The 22,490-nt window shown below is 42.0% G+C and overlaps 2 protein-coding genes across 2 annotated transcripts; one reads left to right on the top strand and one right to left on the bottom strand.

The window, feature by feature from the left end:
• Positions 1-2,999: 2,999 nt before the first annotated feature.
• tnk1 (tyrosine kinase, non-receptor, 1) lies at positions 3,000-12,777 on the top strand. Its single transcript, XM_072376927.1, has 14 exons — positions 3,000-3,220; positions 4,933-5,111; positions 5,866-5,930; positions 6,030-6,197; positions 6,821-6,973; positions 7,065-7,342; positions 7,435-7,561; positions 7,710-7,856; positions 7,986-8,080; positions 9,183-9,401; positions 9,961-10,031; positions 10,641-11,104; positions 11,201-11,296; positions 12,380-12,777. The coding sequence occupies exons 2-14, from the start codon at positions 4,949-4,951 to the stop codon at positions 12,554-12,556; spliced, it is 2,223 nt and encodes a 740-aa protein (XP_072233028.1). The 5' UTR covers positions 3,000-3,220; positions 4,933-4,948; the 3' UTR covers positions 12,557-12,777.
• Positions 12,778-13,795: 1,018 nt separating this feature from the next.
• LOC140282353 (phospholipid scramblase 2-like) lies at positions 13,796-21,805 on the bottom strand. The gene is made up of 8 exons (XM_072376932.1): positions 21,691-21,805; positions 21,053-21,141; positions 18,378-18,634; positions 18,200-18,242; positions 17,724-17,944; positions 16,321-16,482; positions 15,586-15,747; positions 13,796-15,494 (listed from the first exon to the last, which is right to left on the bottom strand). Exons 2-8 carry the CDS (start codon positions 21,063-21,065, stop codon positions 15,435-15,437), a joined length of 918 nt encoding a protein of 305 aa, XP_072233033.1. The 5' UTR covers positions 21,066-21,141; positions 21,691-21,805; the 3' UTR covers positions 13,796-15,434.
• Between the last annotated feature and the right edge of the window lie 685 nt (positions 21,806-22,490).

The raw sequence follows: 22,490 nt of genomic DNA, 5'->3' as shown, positions 1-22,490 counted from the left end.
TTATCTGTTGATCTAGTTTAGTAGAAAATAACATGAACATTTTAATTTGATCATTTACTAAAAATCAATGTGATTAGGTCATTATTATAACCCAAATAGACTTCCTATCATAAACGAACTTCTGATTTTACTTTAAAAGTCAGTGTCAGTAATTATGATAGGTTAATAAACTCAACAAGTAAGCCGCTATATCAGATTATTGGTTGCTGTTAGAAAATGTTGAGATAAATCAATAAACTCTTTCAAAATGCCATTAATTCTGTGTTGTGTCTATATCTGTTTGAGTCCTTTTTATAATATAAACAATGGCTTTTTAATTAAGAATTGTTTTCAATTGTTCTTTCCTTTATCTATTTCCTTTTCACTGGTACGACATTGTATAGTCAGTAAAATGCAATTGTATGACAACACCATTTGTGGATGTTGTGAATAAAATGCTTTGATTGCTTTATATCATACATGTCAGAAAAATCTTTTCATTGCCTGAAAACATTGAAGATGACCTTTTTTTATGAATTTGCCATCATGTATCTTATATTTATTTATCAGTTTTGTTTATCAGTTTCACAGAAGCCACTTTGAGCTATTGACTATGACACATATTCATAAGGGGAACACTACCCATCCCTGCGGCAGCTCTGTATCTTTTTGTCTGTTCATGTTACATACTGAAAACTCAGAGGACTATCACATTTCCCTCTTTTGACACTCTACCAAATTCTGATCACTGTGTGCCAAGTCACCTCAGCTTCAGTCAGGCTTGTTTCTTACACATGAAACTCAGAGTTTCACCCACTGTAAACTGACACTGGGAAACTTTTTAGGATTTTAAACAACAGGATAGTAAAAAATACAGTACAGCCCGTATGTTAGCCTTGGAGACTCCTGCTGCTGAGCTCGACATGTAAATAACAGCACGTGTTCTCAGAACCTGTCCAGTGGGTTATGGATGACATTGTTGAAGTTATGAATAATTCTAGTACGTCAGTTCTTCACCTGGTCATCGTTTGTGTTTGTCATGTCTATTGTTTAAGGCCACAGATTCATGTCTGTGCTAGGTCACCTTCAACAACCTCTTATGCCTCTATGGTTGGCTTAGTTCAAAAGTGCATGAAAGAACTGAAAATAGATTCTTGCTCATATCTGCCTCCTTGAATGGCATATCTTTTTTAAGTCCATTGTGTGTGTTGAGTTATTCAGTCAGGAAAGTAGGGAGGAGTGACTTGGAAATAAACTGTACAAGGAAGTGCAAAGTTCAGACAGATCCTCCACTGCGCTGGTTGGTCACTTGCTGGCTGAAAGAATCCTGTCAAACTTGCTTGACAACAGGAAGTATGGAAGATAGCGACTGAAAGACAGAAAACAATTTGAACTTCTTTATTTGACTCACTCGCTCATGGCAAGTTTCGTCTGAGTCTAGATGTGATTAAATAATGACAATGGAAAGAGCCAGTCATAATTCAGGTAAACATAACACAATTTATGTGTCAGCTGAGAGCATGTATTGTGATGAATCTAGGTCAACAACAAACTATAATAAGAATGCAATAAAAAAAGCTGCCTAGTAAGAGAGTATTTAACTTAATTGCCAAGAAATTACTATTACAGTAGGCTTGTTTATGTTCTCTTTAATAATAAATAAATACATAACTGGCCAATTGCTATCTATGTAAAGATTATGATCTTAAAATAATGTTTTGGTAAAATTTTAGAAATTAAATATTGTGAAAAATGTAAGATGTCTTGTCGTTTGTGTTAATATTATTGTCAACAGCCTCATCATAACTGCCTCAGAACAAAATACTGGGATACAATGATGACTGGATAATGGTGAAACATATATCTAAAATCTAATTAACTGTAAATTATAAAAACACTATAAAAACTGGCCAAAAACATCATTTAAAAATCTCACTAATAGCTACAATTGTTAGTTTGTTGGTCGACACTTCCCACAAAAGCAAAAACATTGTAAAAATAAATAAATACAATTCAATAATAATAATAATAATAATAATAATAATTTATTAATGCCGAACTGTACTGAGTCTAACCCAGTCCAAAGTCTTGGAAGATTATGAAATGGCTTACACTTTGTTTAACCCATTAGCTTGCGTTAGCTTGAACGGTTTTAGCCTAAGCTTTTACGCTACAATAAAATGCTTTTAAGGAAGTTAGACTTAGACAAAATATCTTAGACTCCTATTTAACATCAGTCAGAGTTACTTTAGCAATGTTTTGACCAACTCATAGCTGGGCGGCCTTCAAATGGCATTTTCAGCACATGACTATTAAGTCATGGATATGATTCATGACGCCATTTTAGCCACTAGTTCATGCTATAGCTCCAGAGCAAACGTTAGCTAGAACCGTTGTAGCTATCCTTAGCTTGAAGTATAATGTAGCTAATTAATTAGGGAAACTCATAACCTGCCATTTGTGCATGGGCAAACAATGTTCTAACCCTCTTGTCAAGATTAGCCACAAAAAAAGTTTCGGCTACTACACTTTTAGGCTCCTTAGATATGTCTATGGTTTTAACGACGTCCCTTGAACATAACACAGTCAAGCATACTCAGCTAAATCGTCTAACATTAGTTATCAATCCAATCTTAAACTCAGTTATTTTGAATTTCTACAGTTGTTAACAAACCATTTAGGCCCCTAACTTTCTAAATGTTTCAACCTTTAATCGCTCACTGTACCATTCACTTTAATATCAACTGATCAGACTCGCCTTGAATGTGTTTTTTTTAAAACTGCATCCATATAAAATATGTATATTGAATATCTCTAAAATCAGTAAACCACAACATCACACAAGAGTTGATCTGTGTAGGTTGTTTATGACGTGTCTTTAGACGACTTCAAACTGTGTGCAGGCTTTCAGCGTTGAAAGCTCAGGTGAGGTAAGTCAGGAAGGGGTGTGGTCTGCTGCGAGACTGAACAGAGTCAGGTAGATCAGAAGTACATTTTTTACGAGCTGCAAGCAAAAGTCCACTGAACGCAGACATACCGAAACAAAGATCGGAAGCCTGGATTTATCGCACGGTGGTCTGTTAAAAGGAAGTTAAAGATTCAAAAGGAATTTAAGATTTGTGTCAAAGCTGCCTTTCGACGTCTCTGGGGGTTTCAATGCCGACATGGATCACCTGTTCCTGGGTGTGTGTGGTTGAGGAAACGATCAACAAAGTGGGCGCCTATTCATTTTTGATTAAAGGTAAATATCAGTCATTATATCAGTCCACGCAAGGCCAGGAAATGTCGAGAAACGTCAACGTTTCAAAAGGGCTCATCGATTGTGTTTAAATTTCTTGGGACAGTAGTCCCGTGTTATTAAATCATTCAGAACTCATTTTAATTGCAGATATGTCAGATGCGTCATTATAAGTGCTGCAATATTTGAATTTGCTAAAGTAATTCAAATATTTCATTTCTTTATGTTGCTTTACTCTGTTATGGCTTGCATGGAAAACAATTAACGACCATATATATCTGTGACTGCTCTGATTTTGTGCCAATTTAGAAAATAAGATTCATTAATATAAGTAAATCTGCACAACAGTTTATAGAGCTCATTGTTATTTAACCTCAACCCTCTGAAATGCAAAATCCCCATATGATAACAGTATCATAAGTTCTAATGTAACACTACTCTTTAGTGTGCTGATACTCATATTGTCTGTAGGAGGAACACCCTTCATGTTTTTCGTAATAGTTCAGAATGTCAGTGTAATCTAACTCTACAGTTATTGTGAAAGTGATCCCCAGTCGGTAGAAATCAAGCTTCTTTAAATCTGCCCCAAATGGAGTGGATCAAGTGCGTCTCTGAGGGTTGAGCTCAGCCAGAGGAAGCTGGCACCAGCAGAGTAAACACATGGTGCACATGTAGGAGAAACATCACAGCTTTTGACATCGCAGATTATAGTCGCACCAGTTCTACAGGTGACTTTTCGGGCATGCCGCGGTAGTAGAAATAATTAAGCTCTTGGTCAAACATGCCATTAGCCTGAGAGGACTCGTCGGTAGCCGAACAGGTTAAACATTCATCCTTCTGTAAACAGAGGGACTGATCGTAGACCTGTCTGTTTACCTGTGTGCATCTTTGTGTGATGTTTTTATCATGCTGAATTCAGACATGAAATGCTAAGAATCCACCTCCCGCTCACTCAGCTTTTGTGATTATTTTATTGGGAGTTGTTCCTTGAAATTAACACAAGCCCAGTCTTGTATGTTTTTGCACTTGAATCATCAACCGCCGCATAGCTCCAAACATTTAGGCCTGCTCGAAATTCGACGGGACTGCTATTTCTCCCTGAGAATAGCTGACAGGTGAGTGTTGATGTTATCACTGACTCACACCTGCTGAGCTCTGTTTACTGATAAGCAGGTGATTTCTAGTAAGAGCCCCTCTGTAACTTTAAGAGGAGGAGGTTGAGATTCTATCAAGACGAAGAATTTAATTTAATAACAAAGAAGGAGTTACTCGCCCACAATGTTGTACTCATGACTCAGATTAGGGCAGCTACCTATTTATCAATAACTTTAGTAAGTGTAGCTAATAGGAAACAGTCTACTGAAGTTATTTTCATAGTCTTACTGTTGTCTCGTTGTGATAAAAGCTGAACAATGCCCCTCTCGGCATCACACACCAAGGGCTTTTTGTTAGGTCTCCATGGCAACTGAACAAGACTTGAGTGGGAGTGCAGTTACTATTAAACATGGGCTTTAATGAGAAGACCAACGCTGAGACAGAGCAACCTTTCCTAACCAGCCTCCACAGGTTTTTATCTTACACCCCCAAAGTGGAAGCGCAAACGAACACGAACAAAGAACATTTAAGTAGAGAAATGTAGGCTTACAATCAGAGCTCCTGCACAAAAGGTCCCTTTTATGGGTTTAAAACCTCTTCCCCTTTGTTTCCCTGTGCAGGCTGGTCAGCAGGGTCATGCTGATGGACCAGGACACTCAGTGGCTGTACCAACTCCTCGCTGAGGTCCAGTTGGAGAAGTTCTACCTGCGCATCAGAGATGGCCTCAACATTACCCGCATCGAGCACTTCGGCTACGTCAAGGAGTCCGATCTGGAACAGATAGGAATCAGCAAACCCGGTGAGTCTTAATTAATCCACGCATCCTCCCACAGTCAGAAGAGGTTTCTGCTTTGGTTCAGTAATGGATGTCTTACAAAGAAGGGGTTAGAAGTGCTCCACTTAGTGTGTTTGTCTCTAAAAAGCCACAAATCAATGCAGGGTGTATATTATTGATGGATTCATAGTGCTCTTTCATAAAGTGTTTTTCAAAAAGATAATAGATTTCTTTACGCCTCACCTTAATGGGTTTTGTCAGCAGATGAAGTTTAAAAGCTCAAAAGCATCTTTTTTAAATGGAGAGATTTCTTTCTTTCATATGCCCGGATCCACGATGTTCAGGAATTGAAAGGATCAAAGTCATACCATCCTGATTCTGTCTTTTTATTTTCATTTTAGCTCCTTTTTGTCTTTGAAAATAGTGATATCTTTTTTTCCTTTAAAGATATAAACGTTATACTTCAGTTGACGTTCTACAGCCACAACCAACAATCGTCTCAGCAAATCTTCACATTTGAAGCATTTTCTCGGATTCATAAATTATTGAAAGTTTTATTTGACTCATTTTTGCTGTGTCGTTTTGACTTAGCAGTCCTTTAACAGAAAAAGTTGATTTGGTAGATTCAAATAAAATGATCTGAATGTTAAACATTAAAGCGTTTTTTCCTTGACTCACCAATCAAGAGTGTTTGTGATATTTTTCATCCAATAAATTGTTATAATGTTTTGTCAGAGCTGGGCTTTCAAATCTAAAGCCTAGATGTTCTGTCTTGCAGCACAAAGAAGATTATGGGATGCTCTGAAACGCTGCAAGACACGCTCACGGTCATGGCTGACCAAGGTCGGACATATCTATCATCGGTCTTTATTTAATTTGAAATGTCATGAACCTGACAGTAAGGTTAATTTTTTTTCTAAATGAGTTTATTGATGCACACAGGGGTCCAGAAGTGTTGACGAGCCGAGCAGCGCAGGTGCTCAGGAGGTCAGCAGCCGGGCTCTTCCTAGTCTCATCCAAGACAATGAGCTGATTCTTTCAGAGAAGTTGGGCTCGGGGTCCTTTGGGGTGGTGAAGAGGGGAGAGTGGCACACGCCCACAGGGAGGGTGGTAAGACTCTAATACTTCTACTACTGAAGATGTCTTGTGCTATTTAACAATTAAACAGCTTTAAGAGTCAGTGCAGTTTGAAATAGATTATATATCTTTGTGTTGATTCAAATCAACTCAACATTTTTAGGAAGAAGTTTTATGGTTGTAGTTAAAAGCTGATTTTTAAACTCATTGTAAAGTCTCTTTTTTAGAAACAAGTTGACAGTTTTATCAGCATATCCTGTCGACAAAGAACGAGTTAAAACCCGGTTTTCTTCACATTGTCTTTACAGAAACTAAACCAATAAGTCACTATCCAAATGATGGTATTCAAATAGCTGCCACAGTAACCAGATTTCTGATCACTTGTGTGATCTTGAACATTTTGAAAGATTGAAGCAACGTCCTGGTTTCAGTGGAAGTATCCCAGATTGCTTATCCAGATTCCTCTAAACCTGCCTGTGGTGTAATCCTGTAATTACTTCTCAGCTGTCTCTGAAACCAGCGTTTTGTTACTTCTGTAACCAATAGACTGGATCCACAGATGATTATCCACTGACTTACATCTAATCCTCTTTCATCTTATTTATCGTGGGATGCAGTAAAGCTCTATGTGCCTGTGTGTATTTTTTATGTCTCAGCTGCCTGTGGCTGTAAAGTCACTGAGGAGCAGCATGTCGAGGCAGACAGACACACTGACCGACTTCCTCCAAGAGGTCACCACCATGCAGTCCTTAGACCACCCCAACATCATAAGACTCTATGGTGTGGTGCTCACACAGCCCCTCAAGATGGTAAGATGATATTTGAGCATTAAATATTCTAACTAATAGAATATTTTTCTGGGCTTAAATGCACACCAAACCTGTTCCTGTTTTCCTTTAGGTAACAGAGCTGGCCCCACTGGGCTCACTGTACGACACCCTCCGTTCACGTCAGTTTGAGTATCCCCTGCTCCGCCTCTGGCTCTTCGCTACCCAGATTGCGGCAGGTATGGAGTACCTGGAAACCCGGAGATACATCCACAGGGACCTGGCTGCGAGAAATGTGCTGCTGGCTTCCAGGGAGATGGTGAAGATTGGGGACTTTGGTCTGATGCGAGGCCTAAATCAAGAGAAAGACCACTACGTCATGACGGCACACAAAAGGATCCCATTTGCATGGTGAGAGGTTGGGAGAATTCAAAGTTTGGGGAGGATATAATTACTTAATTATAAATCACACATTTCTCACCAATTACCTGCTTTTCCTCCAGGTGTGCTCCAGAAAGTCTTCGTATTGGCTCCTTCTCCAATTTCTCGGATGTCTGGATGTTTGGCGTCACCTTGTGGGAGATGTTCACCTACTGTGAGGAGCCCTGGTTCGGCCTGTCGGGCCGGCAGGTGAGCACTTATCAGCGTTTGAACATGCATGCCATGCCTCTGTTGTTTATAGCAATGCCTATCAAAGTATTTGTCCCCTCCCTTACGCTGCTTGTTTTTCTGTGACTCAGAGTTTCAGACTCACTAACATTTCCTCTCCTCGCTCCAGATTCTGTGGCGGGTGGAACGGGAGGGCGAGCGACTGGAGAAACCACCAGATTGCCCTCAGGAGCTGTACGCCATCATGAAGATGTGCTGGGCCTGCAGCCCCTCAGACAGGCCAAGCTTCGCTCAGCTCACCACAATGGTGGCAGAGGTCTGACATGTCAAGTTTTTGTTATCCGTAGTGATGAAATTAGAGCTGCTCATCTATCCTCATCAGATGGCCCAGTCAGTGTCTGAAATGTTTGTGTCACTTCTCCTCGTTTCTTCTTCTCATCAACAGGCAAAACCTGCAGAAGTCCAGGCAACAAGAGACTTTGCAGAGCCCAGAAAACTCCCGCTTGCAGCCAGCGACGTCGTGACAGTCGTGGACCGTGGGTGGGTGAGGGTGATGAGAGCGGGACAAAAGGGGAAAGAAAAAACTTTACAATGGGCCTTTGTTTGGATGATGCAGGGGTTTGAATCTGCATTCTCTCAAAAGTGCATTCCAGCAGTAATCTCATCGAGTCCTCGAATGCGTTTTGCTTTGTTTCTTAAACAAGTTTAGCAGCTTTCACTCTGTCGTCACTGTGCTGCTTTGATGGATCTAATGTAGGGATTATATCCATTGTGTTACTATTTGCAGGTTTGTTTTGTGTTCCCGACAGTTTGTCATTTATTCTGTCACAAGGATTTTTTTCTTTAAATCCAAAGAATGTACAGTAATCTTTTAGAACTTCAAACTACATGCCACTTAATAGGAATTTAGGAAAACACTTTACTGAAATGCACACAGGATATATCGGTGAAAGAGCTGAATACACACCACAAGGTGAGACTGTGGTATAAACTTTAAAGGTGAAATAGCATTTCACTGTCTTACTCTGCAAATGGGGTTGAATCAGCTGTTAGACAGGCTTTCTCTGCCTCTTTACATACGGGAAAAAGGAATCCTCTCAGCCCCCAGATCATTTCTACGACTTTTATACTGGAAAAAAATCCTGGGTTTTAAGTTTAAATCCGGAGTGAAACTCTTCCACGATCAGTTCAACACAGGGTGGAGTTGTATTGCTAATCCCTTTCTTGGTCTTGCTTGACCAAAACTTGCTTGACCAAGTTTTTATACCCTCTTAATTTTCAGTTTTTCTTGGGTATACCTACTTTTAAATCCTCTATTACATGCATCACATTCAGAAGGATGACTTTTTCTTTTCTTGATGACCTGCCCATCTCTGCTTGATAGTTGTCTTCAGCAGATTGGTTTGGTTAGATTTAGACATGAAGTTTTAGGACACTAATCTTTGCTCCCTGATGTCAGGCATCAGAAGAGTAGCCCTACATGAAAAGTCAGTGAGGATCCACTTCTCCAGGTTCAATCATCCCACTTCCTATAATGTTACCTAACATTTCTAAAATATATGCAGGATGTAAACTGAATGACATTGGCGTCAGATTAGCACGTAGACTAGACTAACCAAATGTTGTCCCTGTCCCTGTGCAGTCTGGAGCTGAGTGAGTGGCGCGGCCAGAACCAGAGGACGCTGGTTGTTGGCTGGTTTCCTGCCAGTCTCATGGTGCCTGTCGCCACTTCCAGCAGCGGGCCCAACCCCGCTGCTAGCTCTGCCCACATCTCAGCCCCACTGAAGGGCAGCCTGCATCACACGGGGCACGGAGATATCAACCCTGATCGCTCCTGGGGAACACCAGAGAGACTGGATGAGTCAGTGATTTTCCTCTTTCACTCCTCATTATCTAGATTTAGTCAATTTTGTGCTGGTTAAAATAAAGAAATGAACAGAAAGCTGTAAATTTTTCTGAAGGGACCCCACACTTCCCATTTAGTTTCATCATTGTTGTTTCTGAATGCACATAAATGCCTGCCCTTGAAACTGAAAGTATCCTGACACATGCAGAATGGTTGGCCGGTTGTCTGCGGCGATAAAAATAACTGTGATAAACGGTAACTATGGCAGTAAAATGACTTGACTAACTGTGGCTTGAAGGAGCTGCTGACTCAGGCTATTACTACACCATTATGTCAAGTGTAAAGGTTTTTCACAGGAGCTGTTTTAACAATAGCTTCTTTTTGGTCCTCTTCTCGTACCTTGTTGCAGAAAACAACAAGCAATTTATTTTAACACGTACATATCATGAGTCACCAGGTTTTATTTCAAAATGCTAACCGCAGCCTAGCCCTGAACTTTCACCTGCTGTCAGTCAATGAAGTTCATGAGCCGAGGCTGTCACTCTGATGCGCTTTACTGTTGTTATTTGTGCAGCAGCGGCAACTGGAGGCCAGGACCCGGCAGGGAGAGGGAGAGGGAGGGATCCAATCTGCAGAAAATGTCAGGTAGGAACTAAGAATACAACCGAACACAGCAACAAACACCCACTAACATTTGGCTGTTAGTTCTGGGTACTTAACGGCTCCGCTGACTGGAAACATGACACTTTAAACATTAAAACTTAAAATTTCTGTTGAGTGTAGACTGAGTCCCCTGCCAATCAGCCAGGGGCAACAACTCATTACCAGCACTCTTGTGTAAATGCAGACTAATCTGCACATTTAGACATTTTTACAAAGCCTATGTTTAGTTTATTTGTTCATTTTCTACAGCATAAAACTGCTGAATGTCTGGATGCTCGTGCTGTACATGCTGCCTGCTTTTACACTGATGTCACTGCTGAGGATATCTCCAGAATATCGCAGACCCTTGTAAACTGTGAACTTTTTTTTCTGTAAATATTCTGTTCACTTTCTCAACGGTCTGACCCTCCTTGGCTTGATTAGAAAACTTGTCAGTTCCTTCGTGCTTCACGTGAGAATGCTTCACTTAAATGTGCTGCACGTGTCTGGAACAAGTCTGTGAGAAATCATCTGTTTTCTGCAGCAACAGACAGAGGGAGGTCAGATTTTAATTTTTTTTGCATTAAAAAGGCGTCTCCATGTATCTTCTAGGTATGTCTCAGAGCCTGGAGTCAGTCTTGAGTGGACCTCGGCCACGGGCTCAAACAGTAAGTGTTGTCAGACTGGATCAGCAGGGCAGACTCATGCCCATGATGGCAGCTCGTAGCGTGTTGATGCAGCAAGATCCTCGCCGCTTCAGCGAGGCCTGTATCATTCCCCCTCCTCGGCCGCCGCCCCCCAACCTGAAACGCCTGAACATGAAAGCTCAGAGGAGACCCACAGTTCACCCGAGCCCAGGCACCTCGTGGCCTCCGCAGATGGGCCAAATACCACGGACGCAGATGCAACCTCAACCTCAGCAGAACCCTGGAGGCTCCAACCTGGCGAGAATGGCTCAGATGGCACACTCCACGCCACAGCTGGACGAGGACACCAAAGAGAAGGAACGAGAGCGACTAAGAGATCGGGAGAAATCATCTAATGTGCAGAGCATGAAAGACAGCCTCATTGCGCAGGTAAGACATGGTTTGCTTTCTGTTTTACCTTTTCTTCTGGGTGACACTTTACTGAGTGGAAGGAAAGACGCGTTTGTTGTTTGTTGTTCTGCTCAGGTGATGGAGGCAGTTCATGGAGTGACCATCGAAGAGGTTCAGAGTGCACTTCAGCATAATGACTGGAACTCAGTGCGGGCTGAGCAACAACTCAAGGTCAGATTAAAAAAACAACTCTCAAGCCAAAAAAACAAAGATAAGATGGAAGCACAAGGTTGATAAAGAAAAAGACAAACACTTAAGCTGAAGTTTTATAGCCCAATGAAAGGAGATTTCATTGATGAATACGATAATCAGGTTCAGTTATTCTGTAGGTGTTTGAATCTAGTTTTAAAGTGATGTGATTTTAACTGACAGTGTGCTCATGTAAGTTGTTTTTAATCAAGTTGTAACTAGTGAAACTAACAGGAAGCCTGGAATCAAGTGGAGTAAATCGAGCACAGTTGTGGGCTGATGGCTCATAGGTGCTTTGTTTGTAACATGACTCTGCCAGCTTCAATAAAACAGCAGGATTTGATTATCTGGAAAAGATAATGGGTTGTCGCCAATGTGCACTGCTCTCAATGCAAACTTGGAGACCAAATTTGTCCAGTGTTTGAAGTTAAAGCAGAGCTATGTAGCATGCTGGTGCCCATAAAGTCTTTTTTATTGAGTGTTTTAACTTGAATTAATGTCAGAAGTCTACCTGGTGATGAATATTTAGCAAACGTTTATAGTATATTCTTTAAAAATGTGCATGCAGTGTTCTATAGATGCATTGACCATTGAGGACTGGGTTTCTGTATGTGTAATGTTCTGTTTTACATTTGAATGTTTAAAGATGTGGTGGCGCAGTGGTTAACACGGTGGCCTCGCAGCAGAGAGGCGCCCAATCTGCTGGCCTTTCTGTGTGGAGTTTACAAGCTCCTTCTGTGCCTGTGTGTGTTTCCTCCCACTGTCCAAAGACGTGCATTTTAGGCTGATGTATGATTCTAACTTGGCTGTAGCTGTTAGGGAATGTGTTTGGCTGCCTGGCATCACTTCCAGGATGGACCCTCCCCTCTTGGATAGGGTCCAGCCCCTCTGACTCTGCAAGATAAGCGGGTAGTTACTGTGATGGTTGGATGTTTGAGACTTAAACCCTCAGGAAGTGAATAACCATAAATAACCGTTTCCTGACTTGCCATTTGGTTTAGCTCTCTTTTTCCTTTTCTAGAAATGCTTTTTATAAGCCTTGACCTGGTGTTTCTTTCTCCTCAGCTGGAGCAGCTGTACTCGCTGAGCCTCTGTTCCAGAGATGACTGCCTGAAGGTCCTCTCCAGATACCAGTGGAACCTGCAGATGGCCAGCCGCTATATCTTGAAATACTTTCAGGGCGACAGGCCAGGCCCCGGCGAGAGGGAACAACCTCAGATGAGCACAGAAAGACGAGTCTGAAGAGATTTTTGCCGACTCTTTTAGTTTTTTTCTTTACTGATGTTTGGATGCCTGACGTCCTGCTTTAGTGACTCATTTCATCACGTGGAGCCACTGAGTGCAGCTGCTATGGGCTGAGCAGTTAAACCCTAAACAAAGATAAAGGAGGATGAATGTGCCACTGACTATGTTTTAAAACACAGGATTTTTTTTTTATTTTTTTTTGAAAAGACTTGAATTTCCCAACCACTGTTTTCATATTCGTAACGTGCCATCATTCAGCACCGCTCATTCGTTTTTATATCTGTAAATATCTCGTGTTAGAAGTTGTTTTGTTGAATAAACTTGATGATCGCTTCAACCATGTGGCATAAGCTGCTGTTGTGGGTAATGCTGCCATCAGGTTTTTACCTGAAGGAAAAATCATCTGTGGTTCTGCTGGGTTGACTTTGATGCTTTTATCTTTACAGAAATGCATAAAACAGAATGCATTGCTGAGTGATTTTTTGATGAAAAGGACTTTAAACAACCTATTTTCTTGGTATTGTCACACCCACAGTGATGATTTATGACCGTACAACACTGTAAAGACACTCCTTTTGTACTGACCTGTTGGTCTTTTGAAAGATTTCTTTTCTTTAGTAAATGTAAACCCTTAAGTGCCTCAAAAGCTTGTGAGTTTGTCAATCAGACATCATCCATAATACTCAACGAGGCATATGTCTATTGACACACTGGTTTAAAGTTTAGCTGAACAGCTGGTAAAATGTCAGATGAACCAGCGTGACAACCAGCTGATTTCTCTGTGAAGCCACACATTGTTTTATGGGAGGGTTAATTACATTGTGAACTTTTTCTCAGGAGTAACTGCCTTATCTGAACACGTGCTGACATGTTTAAATATTTGTGCATGTACTTCTCACATGCTCCCAGCAGGTGGAGCAGTAACAGAGCTGGCGTCTCACCAAGCCACAGAGGTCCTTTTTTCCTGTTGTTGCCTCTAAAGTAGGATCTTATCTTTCTGTAAATGTTAACAGTTTTACACAAGAAGATATCAGGATGGAGGCACCGACACCAATAAAGTCCATCTTGACTTTGGACTCATTCTGGGGCAGGGAATGAGAGCCTGGCTTTTCCTGTGAGGAAAAGAAAAGAAATGAAACCAGATGTTCCACATTCAGACAGACTTCTAAGGGCCCTCCCCTAATGTTCCATTTCGCTGCACGGTCACTGGAGGTGAACACAAAAGAATGACGCCAGCAATCGTATGACATTTGCTTTACTTCTGAATTGCATGTTTCTGTAGAAAATAAATGTACAATCGTGAGCTGAGAAATCGGAGAGACGAGTAGATAAAACCATGGAAAACAAAGCAGCAGCTCCTGCTAGCTGCTCATATTTCTGATACAACAAACATGCTGCAAATGAACAAACCAGCAACTGCTTTAAAGAGTCTGTACATACTTTGGCTTCCTTCAGAGGTGAGATTCATGACATATATGACAGATTTAGTTCCTGACGTTAATGTCTAGATGAGAAAGCACTAGTGGTACTGATGCCAAACAGGAGGCACACCCATTTCATCTTGACAAGAATACCAAAGGAAAGACAAGAATGCATAACAAGTGCACAGCAGAACAGCATTTTTGCAAACATTAACCTGCTGGTTTTAAAACATCGTAAAGCACAGTGAGCTCAAAGTTCACATTCAGGTCTGTTTTCGTGACAAACTACACAAACAATGTTTCCAGAAACATGTCACTGGTGGTTTCCAACCTCACTGCAGTGCTCAAAAACCTCAACTTCCTCAATTTCAGCTTCAACAACCTCAACTTTTTACTTTCTTTCTTCTGTTGTACGCATGTTTTTCCCTCCTCTTTCGACCTATAAGCTTTCCCCTGTTGGGGGTGTCTGGAGAACTGGAGGGCAAAGTTTGACAGTGGCACCGGTGTCCGTGGCAACCATTTAACTACCATTTGGAGTAACTGAGCATTTCTTTCAGCCTGTGCAACAGTTTTATGTAGACTAATGGCTGAAGACAGCGGTGGCTTCAAGTGAAGGCATCAGCGAGTCAGAGAAAGAGCGCTTTGGTAAACATGAGCTAGCTGTTGTGTTCACACCTTTCTAACCCTGGCGCTCTCACAAAAAACACATCTTTACAGCAGCTAAACAACGCACAAGCTTCCAGTAAAGCTCTGGATGCATAATAAATGAAATTCTACTACCATGGTAAGGCTCTTTTAGGCAGTACTTTTAGGCAGTGCACTAGGTTGAGTAATGACAATATAATGTAGTATATAGGTGTAATATTTGTGGTATTAAAGGTTTACATGCTTACATTAGCTAATTAGCACCAGGTACAGCTGAAGCTTTAGTGAATGTATCTTGTTTGGCGAGTGTTTTAATCAAAGCTTCAAACTGATACTGCCATCAGGTGCCATCATCAGTTACACACAGATCCACAACAGTGCTGCACTTACACCGGATCTATTGTGATCTGGTCAGATAGTATCAGCAAGATTACACAAAAATAGACAATAACAGACTAAATGGTGTGAATGTCAATGCAAGTGCAGCAGAAAGAGAAATATCTCTTACATGTGGAAAACGTGAAAAAACATTCAAGTAAGATTAAGATGTATGAGTAAGTGAACGTACGATCAACCATCTACAGACGTCACGAGTGTAAGAAAAACTGGCAAATTGGCAGCTAGTATGAGTCACTGAGCTTAGCCAGATGACTAAAGTATGCAACCTAATCTCCAGTCTATTCTCTCGGACTGCGTGTCTATAAGTGGAACGTGGGACTGGCTTAAAAAAAAAAGTAAAGCATCACAAAAAAGGATCCTTCCATTCATGCGTGTGTCCCCCCCCCCCCCCCCGTCTCCTTCGTCTTCAGTTACGAAAATACGGAGCTGCGCTGGTTGGCTTCTCCGACTTTCTCAAAGAACATGAAATCCTGCAGAGAAACAGAAAAATAAATTAATAATCATCGCCAAGTGAGATCCGAGAGCATGAAAATCAGCACTTGTCGCTACTCGGCATCTTACGATGAGGAAGCAGGCGCCCATGAGCACAGCTTTCATCTTCACGTCCAAGTCCAGCGGGAACTGGATGCCAAAGTTATCCGTGTCGGTGAAGACTTCTTTCAGAAGGCCACTCCACTGCTTACTGATCCGACCGATGGCTTGGTCACCTTCCTTCCCCTTCAGCTGGAAAGCAAACGCCAGTGTTCAGTTCGTCACAAGTTTAAACACAACCTCTTTCTGCAAAAAGCTCCAAAGTGTTAATCCAGATTTTCCAAAAAATGACAAACGTAGGTGGGAAATAGTCACACTTCTTTGCTTTTTTGAGTAGAAATATGAAGCTCGTGGGTGGTTAGAAACAGGCACATAAAGATAAAGTAACAAATTCTGCCTTTCAGCAATGCTGAGCCTAACTAATTAACATGTTATCTCTCCTATTTGTGTAACGTACGACAGTTCAGATTCCTGGAATCTTGCATTGCATCCGGCTAAATCTACACAAAACCACAAGTTATTTTTACTTTGACATTTTTGTGAAGCCTAAACAAATAAGATATAATATGACATATGATAGTAGGAAGATTTAGCTGTTAGCTGTGTTTCTTTGCTTCATTTTTAATGGACTACTGTCAGCGTTTACATGCAAGTGTTTTTGCCCTTTTTTATCAACGTCTCTGCACTCATGGAAACGAGTTTCTGTTCTAAAATGTCAAGCAATTTCTTTAAGCCAATAAACTTGTTACAGATCTGCAAGTTTACCTCAAAGTTGACGTCCCCGCAGCAGTTGCAGGCGAAGCAGGGCCCCTCCAGCTTCATGAGGGTCTCCTTATTTGCTCCCAGGATGGAAAACTTGGGCAGGAAAGGGTGCCAGTCCTGCTGGATGTACCCTACGGTGGTGCCCGGTGGTGCCTGGACCTCCATCTGTGGGCCACATGCTCAAGTTACACAAGCAGGCAATAGCCAACACAAAATGACAAAGTTCTCATGCCTCGACACTAATAACTATTACTAAAACCTAACTGCTGGTCACACAGGACGTAAAGTGACTCTCTGACTGCTCCGTTGTGAAACCACATAACAAAAGGTAACACATCTCACATGGCGCCTGGCTGAGCGGCGAACAGAGAGCTGCAGTATGTGAGAGGACTGGCTTGGGCTCAGGCCAGCGGACGGCAACGTGGACAGACTGATAATGATGTAATTGAACGGGGTGGGAGATGCCTCAGTGGAGGAACAGCAGAGGATCAGGCAGTCAAGGAGATATCTGGGATGGACAAAGGGCCATTCATGTTCTCAACAAACCCCTGCTTGAGCAGAGTGGTGCACAGAGACATCCACACAGCGCACAGCAGGAAGGCAACAGGAGGGCAGACAGAGACCCTCAAGTATGAACCTCTGAAACGCTGGGAGGATCCAGGTTCTTTAGGCTAAAATACCCTAAATGAAAGAGGAATTAAAAGGCAAAAAGATGGGATTTTTAAGCTTCAGATGGAGCACTTCGGCTCATTTGAGCAGCGGAGAGCATCTAAAGAACTCATCATCGCACTCTCTGAGAGTGTTACTTTGACTTGCTAACAGAGTTTAATTGGGAGGATATAAGAATTTATACATGCTCAATGCAAAAAGAGAACTAAAGCTGTGCAGAAAACCACTTACCAACTGATAAAATTAAAAAGAAAGAGGCTTCAACTAGCTAAGGAGCACAAAGACTGGACTCTGGAACAATGGAAAAAAGATTGTATGGTCTGATGAGTCCAGATTTATAGACAAAAACAGCGGTTCAGGAAGTATGACACGTCGTTTTAACCTCACCGAGACTTTTTTAGATGTGGTTTGGTTTTTATCTGTACTATTTTTATATCATCATGTTATGCTTTTAATATTTTGAGTGAATAAATATATTCTTTATTTATTTCAGACATTTTTACTTGTGTTAACCTCTTGCTTTTAATTAAAAGAGCCTCTTAAATAACTAATGAGGTTAAAGATTAACAGTAATAATAATGACCCACAATATAACACCTCATTTAGGTTAAGTGTAAAGTATTTATCCTTATCTGGAGGGAGTGCTCTGCACTGAATGAGTGATTCAGCTGGAACAATATTAGTCTGGGTGCAGCAAATCAATACAATACGATTGTATTCTGTATTGAGGCACGGACCTCTTGAAGGCAGCAGGGACAACAGCAGGAGACGCAGCGGAAAGGTCGGATGAGACGGATGACCTCCCGGTCCATGTTGTCCTTGATTTTCATGTCGAAGCTGCGCAGAGAGCCGCAGCAGTTCCTGGTGCAGCAGTCATTCTTCTCCTTGGCCTTGTAGATTTTTTGGCCCAGGCTGTTCTTTATCTCATACTGGTTGTTCGTCTCAAAACCAATGAATGCTGGGTGGGGTTGGAAAAAAGGAGGACAGAAAAGTTGGATTACGAGGTGTAGATAAACAATTTCAACAACAGGATGAACAATCTGATCCGATGTTAGCCTTTTATAGAGCTCTTACTTGTTTTACCTTAATTTATGGAGTTGTGTTTTTAAATGGGGTTTATATGTCATTATAAAGCACTTTGTGATTTTATCTGTGGAAAGCGCTATAAGAATAATTAAATAATCATTTTAAAAAAACAAGTCGCGTGACTTACCTTCCAGGAGCTCAACTTTTTGATGGATCAGGATCTGGTCGATCTAAAAGCACATGAGAGAAAGACGGAAAACGACACAAGCTTGTGATAGCCTGAACCCAAAAGTTAAGTTAAAGACTCATTCTGAGATTTCTGTCCTTCACAGAAGAGAAGCAACTGCATCACATGGATCCCCTACCTGCGTAAGATACTCGAGGCCTGGTGGGACCCCAACGGGAAGCGCAGCTGGACCGCTGAGTGGGGCTGGGGAGATGCCGCCCGGTGGGCCCCCGTACTCTGGCCCCTGACCTGGGCCGGGGCCCAGAGGGCCTGGCTGGTACATGACAGGAGGTTGGCCCTGATTGTAGTCCATGTTGAAGCCTGGTGGAGGGGCTTTACTGGCGTCTCCATAGGGGCCAGACATGGGGTAGGGTGGTTGGTTAGAGCCTGGGTAACCTGGAGAAAAAGAAAAGAATTGCTCATCTTAAATGGATTTATAGAATTTTTGGGAGAGTTTGCTAAGTCAAAGTTTTGGTGTCTAGAACCTGGTGCTTGTTCCTCCACTGTGAGAAGAGTCCTGCAAATCCTTCATTAACTTCTTTAATAATTCGGCTAACAAACAACCCTCCTCAGCGGAGGTGAAACACTGTAGAAGCCACCAGAGTCAAACAGCTGCCTCTTGGCTTCTTATCTCATGATCAGATGATCGACGATGTCTGGGCTCCTTCGGGTTCCTCGGCTCTGCGGACATTCAGGCACAAGCACTGAGGCCTCCAGAGCGCCGCATGCACAGTGGAAGGCAGCAAGCGTGCTCTCCGTCTGTGTGAATGATAGCTGGCATTGCTCATGAGTGGGACTGAGTGTTTAGCCTGGATCTTGTTGCTTTGTCCCCTGCGGGAAAGCGCAGAACTAATTACCGCCTGACAGAAAGCATTTACAGGAAAACACTGGGCACCAGCTGGAACAAACGCCACTCATCAGTGAGGATTTCCACCTCCAGTTTCGAGCAGTGCTAAGGTTTTGAGCTCTGATTTTAGATAGCTATTTTGACATCTGAACTGAAGATTTTTCCATGTGTTTGAGCCCATCGTCCACACGTCGGAGCAGTTTTAGGGAACAAAAAACAAACATTTAGTATTATCCAGTATCCAATCCAGTGTGTAACACCTTTGTCCCTGACTGGCCTTTCATGCATGCATTCGATTCAGTAACAACAGAATATAAATAAACTACATCTCTCTCCAACTGTGGCTTCATGATAGTGCTACGTTGGGCTGTTATTAACTATGTAAAATGTTTGTAAATCTCATGTGGACATAAACACATATGCAGACACACGTTGAGTAGAACACAGGAGAAGATGCTAAATCAATGGAACTATTGTATAGGCAGTCAGACTGTGTGGGAATAGCCTGAAATGCAGCAGGAAGGGGATTGAGGAAAATATGCCAGTGGATCGCATGGTGATACAGATCAAAAACAAAACAACAAAAAGGCCTGAACACAAATGAGGTGTTTCATGCAGCTCGGGACACTGAACTGATATTTATGGTGATACATGAAAAAAAACATCTTTAGTCCCAACCCGTTCACTCTGTCAAGTAACACAGGAGTCATTGCTGCAGGGCCAGCAGACCTGGGAGCAGTTTCCTTCCACAGATTGTCCCTTTTTCTGGTTTTGATAAGTCTTATATTCCTGTGTAACCTTTTTTTCCACCTGTTGCCTGAAAGATCGCCCTCTGTGGTTTAGTTTCACAGACGTAGACCTACATGATAAGTGATTAAACCTTCCAGTTTTTTCTTCTAACAACGAATTACAACAGCAGCCAGATGAAATAACACTAATGCAGGTAACGCAGGTATGAATAATGAGCTTCAACAGTCAACCAGTTGAAGGACGTTAGGTTTTGGCTCCACACCTGCACAATGACCACAGGCGAGTCGGGCGGTCATGTGACCCGACGACAAGGGCCACATGACCGCTATTTGTCACTTTCCTCATCACCTGAGACACTCAGATTTCCAACATGTCGAAAGCAACCTGACACGGTTTCTATATTTATATTTGGGCTTGGCTGTTGAACTCGTGTCCGCAGCTTGTGTGTGGGACAGCCTTCAGAGGAAATGTGTGCGGTCGCATTCACATTTACAGTAAATGTGAAGCAAAGGAGGTGCCGTTGTCCGGCTCCCCCGCCCCGAAACCTTCCACATGGCGTCATGTATCATCTAGTTGTTGCAGGGAGAGAGTTGTGTCATCCTGATACTGACCAAACTGGTTTTTGGTTGCTTAAAGGTCAGCAGTGAGTCTAAACTACCAAGTTAAAGGCCGCCAGAGCGCAGATGTACAGTTTGAGAGCTAAATGAATGCCGGTTAGTCACATGAGCAAACAACCCCTCCTGCCTGTTGTGTCAGACAGCTTAAAACCAGCAGTGAGCTGGGCTTTGTGTGGCGTTCTGGGCTTTTTCTTCCTCCACCTCTGTCCACATTCCTTTTCTTTGCAGGAAGTAAAACAAACACAGAAAATCGCAGCAAAACAGCCTTTGTGTGCAAATAACACCAACAAGGCCACATGAAGGCTCAGAAATCTTTCCCGCTCACTCCCTGCAGTTGATGAAGCATTCTAGGAATACCTTTCGCATTTCACTACATTAACGTTTCCCCCAAGGGCCACAGGAGGAATCTGGGGGCAGGACAAGGTGCTCATTCATAATTTCCAGTGGAAATACCGAGTGAAGCAAGTGAAATAAAAACAGGTTATTTCACAAGAGCGACACAGCGTCATCACAGAAGAAACGCACGAGGAGGAAAGCATTAAGGTCATCAAAGTGTCACACAGAGATGTAGATGTTTGGCCAGCGTTTTAAGTTGCTTACCAGGAGCGGACATGGTGAGGATCTGGCTTAAAGGCAAGAAGAAGAAAAGTGCCGCTTCTGAAATCCCCCTCGAGGTTCGCTCTTAGAAACTGAGGGGAAGAGAAACAGGTAAAGGAGGTTATGATACAAATCAAGCATGGGCGGAGGAGTGTAGTGAAACAGTGGAAACAGGATGGTCTAAACAGCTCCCAGTCAAGCTGTCATTTTCCGGGTTAATGGCTGTATCTGTACACAGCATTATGTAGCACAAGAGTCAGGTTTGCTCAACACCAGGGAAGTCATGTGGTGCAGGGAGAAAACCAGGCCTGCAAATGTCCCTCTCCCCCAAAAAAAAAAGCATGTTTGATGGATTAGCTTGGAAAAAAATGTGGGTGTGGCATGCTGGTAATTACTTTTTCCACTCTGGCCCACTCTGACCCATCTGCGGCTGCTCTGTGCCTCCGTTTAAGCTTTCAAGTTCACACAGGAGCGAAGCTTAGAGTCATCGCTCACATCAACAAGTTCGACTCCTTAAAATCTCCCAGCTGCTGCCATGTCGCCCACCAAATACACAATATGAGCACGGATTTAAAAAAAAAAACACGTTTCAACCGCGATGAACACGCTTTTTGAAAAGAAAAATCATACAGATATCTCACCTGTTCCCACGGCTGTCGGAAAAAGAAAATGCAAAGAAAGTGGAAAAAAAGCAGAACCAGGAGCCAAACAAACGTCTTTCTATCCTCTTCCTCTTCTGTTTATGTTAGCTGTGTCGTTACCCTAACTCCCCCTCCCACAAGTTTTTTTTCTTTTTTTTTTTTTAATCTTCTCCTCCCCTTTCGGTATCAAAAGACGCTTATTAAGGCTTCCGCGTGCGGCCTTGTCGGGCGGAGTAAACAGAAATATTGTCTCTGGAGGCTGAGGACTACTTATAATACAGAATAAGTGTCTTTTTGAGTGCCACGGAAGCGTATATGTACGTGTTTACAATAATGGAGAGCGAAACATGTTATCATCTCGAAGCAGCAGGAGGAAGGAGGGGTTTGATTTGCTAGACACCAAATCAGCAACAACCACCAGAGGGCGCCAAAACACCATAAATGAGCGTCCATCAGTCACCACAGAAACAGAAACAGTTAGGAAAGTGTAGTAAAATAAAGTGTGTGCAAGAAAAATTAGGATAAAGTTACTCATAATGTACCTCTCTGCCTTGGTGAAAAATAAGAATACTTAACTGATTTTCAAACATATTCACATTTTTAAAGTGTACCATCTAGAAATATGTGTTGTATATATATATACATATATATATTTACAATAATTATACTATAGTAACCATTGTTAAAATATATTTAAAGAAAATATACATTTGAAGTTATCTGCAGTTGCATCTATTGCAAGTTAATTCGTTTGAAAATATTTTGTTAGATGCATTTTGTATATCTTAACAGAGATCAAC

Source organism: Leuresthes tenuis, unplaced genomic scaffold (assembly GCF_036924035.1).
Source record: "Leuresthes tenuis unplaced genomic scaffold, fLeuTen1.0.hap1 SCAF_22, whole genome shotgun sequence".
In the NCBI taxonomy this organism is placed as follows: domain Eukaryota; kingdom Metazoa; phylum Chordata; class Actinopteri; order Atheriniformes; family Atherinopsidae; genus Leuresthes; species Leuresthes tenuis.
The sequence above is the reverse complement of the archived record's forward strand: the minus strand, read 5'-3'. Positions and strand labels throughout refer to the sequence as shown.

Bases quoted from the DNA above. Each gene is read 5' to 3' on its own strand.
- LOC140282353 (XM_072376932.1), bottom strand. The intron at 18,243-18,377 runs GTAGGGGATCCA...ATGTGCTTTTAG, and splicing joins GCCTCGAGTATCTTACGCAG to ATCGACCAGATCCTGATCCA. The intron at 15,495-15,585 runs GTAAGATGCCGA...GTTTCTCTGCAG, and splicing joins TGGGCGCCTGCTTCCTCATC to GATTTCATGTTCTTTGAGAA.
- tnk1 (XM_072376927.1), top strand. From the start codon at position 4,949: ATGCTGATGGACCAGGACACTCAGTGGCTGTACCAACTCCTCGCTGAG. The intron at 11,105-11,200 runs GTAAGACATGGT...TGTTCTGCTCAG, and splicing joins AAGACAGCCTCATTGCGCAG to GTGATGGAGGCAGTTCATGG. The intron at 11,297-12,379 runs GTCAGATTAAAA...CTTTCTCCTCAG, and splicing joins GGGCTGAGCAACAACTCAAG to CTGGAGCAGCTGTACTCGCT.